The 9889-nt window shown below is 38.0% G+C and overlaps 1 protein-coding gene across 14 annotated transcripts in view; it reads left to right on the forward strand.

Moving 5' to 3' along the window:
* Nucleotides 1-9462, forward strand: part of KRIT1 (KRIT1 ankyrin repeat containing) — a 46518-nt gene extending 37056 nt beyond the window's left edge. For 10 of the 14 annotated variants that reach the window (XM_017870329.1, XM_017870318.1, XM_017870317.1 and 7 more), the window contains 2 exons: nt 8050-8166; nt 8670-9462. In XM_017870329.1, the coding sequence (XP_017725818.1) occupies nt 8050-8166; nt 8670-8738 (186 nt within the window). In that variant the 3' untranslated portion in view covers nt 8739-9462. The remainder of the gene's footprint in view (nt 1-8049; nt 8167-8669) is intronic. The other 4 variants (XM_017870327.1, XM_017870324.1, XM_017870323.1 and 1 more) reach the window with 1 other exon arrangement.
* The last annotated feature ends 427 nt before the right edge of the window (nt 9463-9889 follow it).

The raw sequence follows: 9889 nt of genomic DNA on the forward strand, positions 1-9889 counted from the left end.
AGAGTTGTTTTTTTTTTTTTCATCATGAAAGGATCTTGAACTTCATGAAGTTCTTTTTTTGTACTTACTGAAACTATTGTGTGGTTTTTGTCCTTCATTCTATTGATTGTATCACATTTATTAATTTGCATATGTTGAATCATCCTTGCCTCCCAGGCATAAATCCCATTTGATCATGGTGTGTTATCTTTTTGATGTGTTCTTGGACTCAGTTTGGTAGTATTTTGTGGATGATTTTTGCATCTGTGTTTATCATGACTGCTGGACTCTTGTTTTCTTTTTTTTTTGTTGTGTCCTTGTCTGGTTTTGTTATTGGAATGATGCTGGCCTCATTGAATGAGTTAGGAAGAATCCTCTTCAGTTTTTTGGGCCATTTTGAGAAAATTGGTATTAGTTCTTCATTATAGGTTTGGTAGAATTTAGCGGTGATGTTACCTGGTTTCCGTTTGTTGAGAGACTTTTTGTTTCCAATTCAACCTCATTACCAAGAATTTATCTGTTGAGGTTTTCTTTTCCTTACTGGTTCAATATCAGTAGGTTGTCTGTGTCAAGGAATTTATCTTTTTCCTCTAGGTTTTCCAGTTTGTTAGCCTGTCGTTCATTGGTCCTAATAGTCTTTAACGATTCTTTGTTATTTCTGTGGTCTCAGTTATAATGTCTCTTTTATCATTTATGATTTTGTTTATTTGGATTTTCTTTTCCTCTTGGTTAGTCTACCTAACAGTTTACTCGTTTTGTCTTTTTGAAGAACCAACTTTTCATTTTGTTGATCCTTTGTAATTTTTTTTTCTTTTTTCTTTTTTAGTCTTTCTTCCTTTTAGTTCTGGTCTGATCTTATTTCTTTCCTTCTGCTAATTTCAGGGTTGGTTTTTTTCTTGCTTTTCTAGTTCCTTGAGGTGCATCGTTAAGTATTTGAGATCTTCCTACTTTTTTGCCATAGATGTTTATTGCAGTAAACTTCCCTCTTACACTGCTTTTGCTATATCCCTTAGGTTTTGGTATATGGTGTTTTCATTTTCATTGCATTTGAGAAAGTTATTTCCTTCTTAATTTTTTAATTGACCCCCAATGGTCATTCAGTAGCATGTTGTTTAATTTCCATTTATTTGTACAGTTCCCAAAATTTCTTTTGTTATTGATTTATAGTTTTATTTCATTGTGATCTAAGATACTTTTACAAAATTTATTAGGACTTGTTTTTTGGCCTAACAGATGGTCTATCCTGGAGAATGTGTGTTCTGCAGCTGATGGATGAAATGTTTTGTAAATGTCTGTTAGATCCATTTATTTATTTGTTTGTTTGTTTATATTTTTTTAGAGACAGAGTCCTGCTGTGTCACCTAGGCTGGAGTACAGTGAGCAATCTCAGCTGACTGTAAAACCTATGTCTCCTGGGTTCAAGCAATTCCCCTGCCTTAGCCTCTTGAGTAGCTGGGATTACAGGCGTGTGCCACCACACCTGGATAATTTTTGTATTTTTAGTAGAGATGGGGTTGTTGCCCAGGCTGGTCTCAAACTCCTGGCCTCAGGTGATCCACCCACTTTGGCCTCCCAAAGTGCTGGGATTACAGGCGTGAGTCACTGCACCTGGCTGTTAGATCCATTTAGTCTAAAGTGCAGTTTAAATCCAGTGTTTCTTTGTTAATTTCTTTTGATCCATTCAGTGTTGAGAGTGGGGTGTTGAATTCCCCAACTATTATTGTTTTGGAGTCTGTCTTTCCCTTTAGATCTAATAACAATGGCAAAAATCGCAGTTACTTTTGCACCAATCTAATATAAAGCCTTTTTTTTTTTTTACTTTTAGCGTTTTAAATACATCATCTTAGGCTCTTCTGGCTTGTAGTCTCTTCTGAGAAATCTGTTGTTTGTTTGATGGCAGTGTCCTTATATGTGACCTGATGTATTTCTCTTACGGTTTTTAGAATTCTCTTGTTGTCTTTGAGTTTTGACAGTTTGACTATAACATGCCTTGGGAAAGACCTTTTTAGGTCAGATCTGCTTGGGTATCTTTGAGCTTTCTGCATCTTGATGCCTACATCTCTTACAAGACTTAGGGGGTTTTCAGCTATTATTTCTTTGAGTAGGTTTTCTTTGTCTTTCTCCATTTCTTCTCCTTCTAAAATCTCAGAATTCAAATGTTTGGTCACTTTATGGTGCCCTCACATGTCACATTGGCTTTCTTCATTTTTTTTATTTCTTTTCCTTTCTTTTCTTTTCTTTTCTTTCTTTTCTTTCTTGTCTGCCTGGGTTAAGATACCTTCAGGTTTACAAATTCTTTATTCTGCTTGATCTAGTGTATTGTTGAAGCTCTCAGTTGTGCTTTCTATTTCATTTATTGAATTCTTCCATTCTAGGATTATATACTTTTGTTATCTTATATATCTTAGATCACACTGAGTTTCTTTAATATCATTATTTTGATTTTTTTATTAGGCTTTTCAAAATTTTGGGGAGGATCTGTTACTGAAGAATTTTTGTCTTCCTTTGAAGGGGTCATGTTTTCTTGCTTTTCAATGTTTTTTGTATCTTTATGTTTATATCTGTACATCTGATGTCACTTCTTCCTATTTTATGCCTTGGCTTTTGTAAGGAAAGACTTTTTCCTATAGGTGTAGCTATAGTGTTGGTTGGATACGGTGCTTTGGCTTTGATTCTGGGTAAGTGCAGTAGTATAGTCTCCGTATGATTTCTTCAGCTTTAATGAGCATTAGTTGTGTCTATGAGTCCCTCAGTGGCTTAGACTGTGCTTGTTAATGAAGGCTGTAGTAGGCTTTTCTGGGGACTCCAGGCAGGCTAGTGCTCAGGCACCAGTAGTTGTGCCATTCGGCAGGGCATGCCTTTCCTCAGGCCCCTAGATAGTGCATGTGGGCACCAGCAGGCATAGGCAGAGCATAACAATCCTTAAGCCCCCAGATGACATGTACAGACACCAACAGCAGGCGGAACAGGCCTGTCATCAGGCCTCTGATGGTGTGTGCAGACAATGGCAGCAGCATACTAGTTGAGTCAGTCCTCAGGCCTTTAGATGCTTAGGAACAGTTGACAGTGGCAGTGGGCAGGGCTTGTCCTCAGGACCCTAGACAATGTGTGCCGGTGGCAGTGGTGGGCATGGCAGGCTTCTCTCCAAGCCCACCTCTGCTGTTTGCAGGTGCTGGTGGCAGGCAGGTGGGTTGACCTCCTGGCACTATGTGCACAGGTGACAGCAGCAGTAGGTGGGTCAGACCCTTTTCAATCCCACTTTAGAGCTCTTCAGTTAGAAGTTAGTGTATGGTGCTCCTTTTTCTAACCATAAGTCATTATAAAATACAGGTTTATCAATTATTTTTTAGCATATTTAACACATTTAAATGGGATGAACAGCTTTTTAGTTTATAATAGGAAGCTAATAAAAATCAAATCAAATTTGTTTTGTTTTTCTGAGACAGAGTCTTGCTCTGTCACCCAGGCTGGACTGCAGTGGTGTGATCTTGGCTCACTACAACCTCTGCCTCCTGGGTTCAAGCAGTCCTCCCACCTTAGCCTCTCAAGTAGCTGGGCTTACAAGCATGAACTACCATGCCCACCTAATTTTTGTGTTTTTAGTAGAGACAGGGTTTCACCATGTTTACCAGGCTGATCTCAAACTTCTGACCTCAAGTGATCCACCTTCCTCGTAATTTGTTAATTAAGATTTGTTAAGAATAGACCAAATCGGTTAAAGTAATAGGCTTATGCATTTTTAAAAGGCATTTAGATTAGGAAATTTCATCGTAAACCCAGTTTTTATTTTCCTCATTTTATGTGTCTTTTTTTTTTTTTTTTTTTTTTTTTGAGATGAGTTTCACTCTTGTTGCTCAGGCTGGAGTGCAATGGCGCGACCTCGGCTCACTGCAACCTCTGCCTATGGGGTTCAAGCGATTCTCCTGCCTCAGCCTCCCAACTAGATGGGATTACAGGCATGTGCCACCACGCCCCGCTGATTTTGTATTTTTAGTAGAGAGGGGGTTTCTCCATGTTGGTCAGGCTGGTTTTGAACTCCTGACCTCAGGGTATCCAACCGTCTTGGCCTACCGAAGTGCTGGGATTACAGGCATGAGCCACCGTGCTCGCCCTTTTATGTGTCTTAATAGGTCTTTATAATCACATAACTTCCTGAAATATCCCAGTCATAGTTTAGTCATTTTATATTAATTTTCAGGGTCATCTTTAAGGGCAACAGTTACTTTGATAGATATACATATGAATGGAGATAAACTATCTAGGAACATAGGGTGGAATAGGGTCTGAGTTTAGTAATTGACCTGGAGCCTAATTTCTTGAAGTCTCTTCTAGCAGGGGTCCCCAACCCCCAGACCATGGACTGGTACTGGTCCATGGCCTGTAAGGAACCGTGCCACACAGCAGGAGATGAGCAGCAAGCGAGGCTTCATCTATATTTACAGCCACTCCCTATCACTTGCATTACCATCTGAGCTTTGCCTCTTGTCAGATCAATGGTGGCATTACATTCTCATAGGAACATGAACCCTCTTGTGAATTGTGCATGCAAGGGATCTAGGTTGCATGCCCCTTAGGAGAATGTAATGCCTGATGATCTGTCACTATCTTCCATCACTCCCAGATGGGACCATCTAGTTGCAGGAAAACAAGCTCAGGGCTCCCAGTGATGTTACGTTATGGTGAGTTGTATATTTCATTACATATTACAGTATAATAGTAATAGAAATAAAGCGCACTATAAATGAAATGCCCTTGAATCATCCCAAAACCATCCCCCACACCCCTGTCTGTGGAAAAATTGTCTTCCACGAAACCAATCCCTGGCGCCAAAAAGGTTGGGGACTGCTCTCTTACAGTCACCTTGCTTTTAGGTCATTTGCTTACCATTTTCTTTTTCTTTCCTTTTTTTTTTTCCTTAGGACACAGTCTCACTCTGTTGCCCAGGCTGGAGTGCAGTGGCACCGTCATAGCTCACTGCAGCTGCAAACTTCTAGGCTTAGGCAATCCTCCTGCCTCAGCCTCCCAAGTAGTTGGGACTACAGGCATATGCCACCACACCCTACTAATTTATTATTTGTAGAGATAGGGTCTCACTTTGTTGCCCAGGCTGGTCTCAAACTCCTGGTCTGGGCAACAAATTGAGACCCTATCCCTACAGGGTGATTCTCCCACCTTGGCCTCACAAAGTGCTGGGATTGCAGGTGTGAGCCACCATACCATCCTCATTTTCTGTTAAAACTATTTTGCCCACAGAAAATAGGCCACTGTTTATTAGCTTGTAACCACTTTTCTATATCTCTTGTACTAAGTTCATTAAAGGAAATGAAGGAGAAATGCCCCCCACCATTTTCTTTTTTTTTTTTTTTTTTTTTTTTTTGAGACGGAGGTCTCGGCTCTGTCCCCACCCAGGCTGGAGTGGCAGTGGCGGGATCTCAGCTCACTGGCAAGGCTCCGCCCCCGGGTTATGCATTCTCCTGGCCTCAGCTCCGGAGTAGCTGGGGACTACAGGTGCCCACCACCTCGCCCGGCTAGTTTTTTGTATTTTTTTAGTAGAGACGGGGTTTCACAGTGTTAGCCAGGATGGTCTCGATCTCCTGACCTCGTGATCCTCCCGTCTCGGCCTCCCACAGTGCTGGGATTACAGGCTTGAGCCACCGCGCCCGGCCAACCCCCCACCATTTCAAGAAATTTTTCCTCTGCTGTTTCAGAGCATTTTGTACCAACATCTGCAAATCATTCTTCGTAGAACTGGATGGTGATGCTGTGCCATTTCTCTAAACTATATTTTATGTTTGTTAGCTTTCCAATTTTTGGCAGTAATACAAAGTTTTATATAGTATTCAAATGAAGGTTTAGCAATATTATTTTAACACTTAAATATAACATTTCATATTATATATAATACTCTGAGCCAGGATTCAAATAAATGAGATAGCAGTAACAGACAGAAGGATGACAATATTCTTAATTAACAGTCTGCTTTTTCCTTAGATAAGAGATTCAGTTTCTTGAACTATAAATAGGAATGCTATTCTTGGGTATCTAAAAAGGTGATTGAATCAAGGAGTAAAGATATTTTCTATCCATCTAGTCATTACCTTGTTCTTTGTAAACCACTGATAAATTTATGGCACCTTTGAAAGGTTTAAGATAATTACATATTTCAGCCATCAAATGTGGGAACAACCAGCTTGTCCTCAGTTGTCTTAGATTCACCAAGATCTATTAGGATTGCATTCAACAAGCTTTGCAAATATACAGCAAACAGCTTCATCTGCAAAAATACCTTCATTTGCATTTACAACACTACATGGGATACATTAGCATCGGAGATTCTCAGGAAAAAGCCATGGGACACAGTTGTGTTTTTTATATCAATTATTTCTACCTTCTATAACTACAGGCTCAGTACTTTTGTTGGAAATTTGACTTCCATAATTGAGAAGTAACTATAATACAGTTATATTTTTTTCTGTATGTTGAACTGTTTTGAAGCCATATTAATGGACTGTTTTGTGGCTTTTGAATAAAGAAATTTCAGTTGATTGATTTAAAAGAAAAGGCAGTTTAAGGTAGTATGATATCTTGACTCTGTTTCAGTCTGTACCTTGATAAGTAACTATTTTAGTGTATCCTATGTATAAGGTTATATTTTACAATATAAATGTAGATAGCCATTTTTAAAAGATACTATTAGTTTTTCCTTATACTTAATGTATACTCGCGTAAATTATCTGTGTTTCATTCACAGAACCTCTCTTTGTTTTATTTATTTTATTTATTTAGACGGAGTCTCACTGCTGCCCAGGCAGGAGTGCAGTAGGGCGATCTCGGCTCACTGCAACTTCCACCTCCCAGACAGAACCTTACTTTAAAATCCCCTAACCCATTATCTTTCTGGCATATTCTTAGTTTAGTAGTTGTGGTCAATATTATAAGAATTGCTATTTATAGAAAATGTTTCTAAACATAGGTATCTTAAAATGCCATGGACCACTTCTTTGTTTATATGTACACAAAGAATATACGTTTAGGGCAAGAAAATGGAAGTTACTGCTAGGAGAGAATTGTTATTAACAAGGATATATTGAATGCTTATATACAATATTATAATAGGAAAGTATAGGAATCATTAATATTGCTTTATAAATAGTTCTGTTGTTGGCTGGTCCATGTGCGGTAGTGTTTACAACTATTTGATCACAACCAATTACAGTTCTTCTCCACTCCCATTGCTTCACTTGACTGTCCTTAAAAAAGAAAAGCTCTGTTGAATTTATGAAAGGTATGTTAGTAATTTTTTTAATTATGCTTACTTTTACAATAAATATATCAGTGTACTTATTTTCAGTGGGAGGAGATTGTCTAAGTCAACATGTTAACCCAGTTGCATAAACTACAGATCTGAAAGTACTATGTAAATATTCAAAAGAAAGATACTGAATAAAGAGATAGTTTTAACCTGCAGAAAGAAAATAAAGGTAGTACCTTTCATTATCCTGAAAGCCATGGATAGAATTGACATCTTTAAAATTTTGTCAATCTTATACAACAAATATTGCTTATGGCAGTCTCCTGAGAGTCTACCAATCTATATGATTCTGTGCTGCAGGCTGTGTGAGTGTTAGTGCAGGGTGCTTTGAAAAGGCTTCATTAAAACATTCTGGGAAACCATCGTTCTCCGCAAACTATCACAAGAACAGAAAATCAAACACCGCATGTTCTCACTCATAGGTGGGAGTTGAACAATAAGGAATATGTGGACACAGGGAGGAGAACGTCACATTCCGGGGTCTGTCAGGGGTTGGGGCTAGGGGAGGGATAACATTAGGAGAAATACCTAATGTAGGTAACGGGTTGATGGGTGCAGCAAACCACCGTGGCACGTGTATACCTATGTAACAAAACTGCACATTCTGCACATGTACCCCAGAACTTAAAAGTATAATTTTAAAAAAAAGCATTCTGAACCGTTATATTTAGACCAGACTACATCAGTGTAGATAGTGAGAAAAAATAGGTGATGTTTTAATATATATTTCAATATAATTATTTCCAATTATGTTGCAGGCTTTACTCATCAGTCTTAACTATGGTTGTTTTATGTGGCAATTGGGAGATACTGATACTTGTTTTCAGATCCATAGCATGGAAAATAAAATGAGCTTTATAGTACATACGAAACAGGTAAGTATCATTTATTTTGGACTTCTAATAATGAACTATTGTGTCAGTAAAGTTACTTCTTTTTTTTAAAGTGGCATCCATTTAACTTCAAAGAAAACTTGTAATATTCCATGAAATTAAAATATTTAAGACCAAGGAAAAAAGCCAGGCCTTCTGAGCAAGGAAGAATCAGAAACTTATCTGAATAGTTTGTTTCAGTTTTGTAACAAACTCTTTTGCCATGTCTTTTCATTCTGGTCAGTATTACCTGTCTCTTTTATCAAGTTATTAGGTAGTCCTTCCATCTCCTTGACCTACCTGTGCCGCCTAGCTGTATCCAGCAAATTGCGTCTTAAGTCCCTTCAAAAGCCTGAGTAAATATCCCCTTTATACTCTTTCTTAACAAGCTGTCTCATGATAAGAAAGTTCCCTTTCAAATAGATAGGGAACTGCCCAGTGTCATGAATGTCCTTTAAACATTCTTACATGTTTTATATTTATTATTGACATGTTTTACTTTGTAGGCTGGTCTCGTGGTAAAACTGTTAATGAAGCTAAATGGACAGTTAATGCCCACTGAAAGAAATTCATAAAAGAGAAGTAACTGTTACTCAAGCCACCACATTTTGTAATGCAGAATTTTTTTCCGTGAAAGATTTCTTAAAAGATTACTTTGGCCAAGCATGGTGGCTCGCCCCTGTAATCCCAGCACTTCGGGAGGCTGGGGCAGGCAGATCACCTGAAGTCAGAAATTCAAGACCAGCCTGGCAAACACGGTGAAACCCTGTCTCTACAAAAATACAAAAATTAGCTGGGCGTGGTGGCGGGCGCCTATAATCCTAGCTACTAGGGAGGCTGAGGTGGGAGAATCGCTTAAACCCAGGAGGCGGAGGTTGTAGTGAGCCAAAATTGCGCCGCTGCACTCCAGCCTGGGTGACAGAGCAAGACTCCATCTCAAAAAAAAAAAAAAAAAATTACTTTCAACAAGGCATTTAGTTTCTTGTAATATATATGTACACTATTACATTGTACAGAATCTGTACTTACGTTTGGTGTGTAATATACCAATTAGTTTTATATAATATCCTCATAAGCTATTCTAATTTTGAGAGAAACACAAAAGTTATAGATTGATAGTCTGTATAATAGACAAAATAGTAAGCTTTATAAAAGTTATTTTGGTAAATGGTAAAGAATTTGGAGTGGAATGTGATGAGATTAAAATGTAGCTTTGGTATAACTTCATGTGTATTTCAAAATATACTGAACGTCAACATGATTTGAATAAAGAAAATGTATTTTCTACTTGAACCATATGACACTTATTTAAAACAGTTTTCTGCAGTCTATAAACATTTCTCAACATTTTTTTAAAAGTCTTAGTTAAAATGTAAATCTGATATATGGTAATGTTTCTCAAAGTATAGTACATGAACTCCTTGCATCATAATTACCTATGTGCCTTTTAAAAGTGAAGATTTCAGAGACCCACTCCAAACAAGGGCATTCACTCTGAAAGTAGCATGGCCTTGTGAACTTAACTTTGGTTTTGTTTTTTGCTTTTTTGCTGTTAAAATAATTCCAGACCCAATAAGGAATTTCGATTATTAAAGTTGAGAAATTTCACAAAACTGCCTAGCACACAAGCACACACACACATACATAGACATATTTTAAGTGATCATCTCTTGATATCAGAAGTTGCATTTGTTAAATACATGCTGTATTTTTTGTGAGTTGACTT

Source organism: Rhinopithecus bieti, unplaced genomic scaffold (genome assembly GCF_001698545.2).
Source record: "Rhinopithecus bieti isolate Rb0 unplaced genomic scaffold, ASM169854v2 scaffold_5191, whole genome shotgun sequence".
In the NCBI taxonomy this organism is placed as follows: domain Eukaryota; kingdom Metazoa; phylum Chordata; class Mammalia; order Primates; family Cercopithecidae; genus Rhinopithecus; species Rhinopithecus bieti.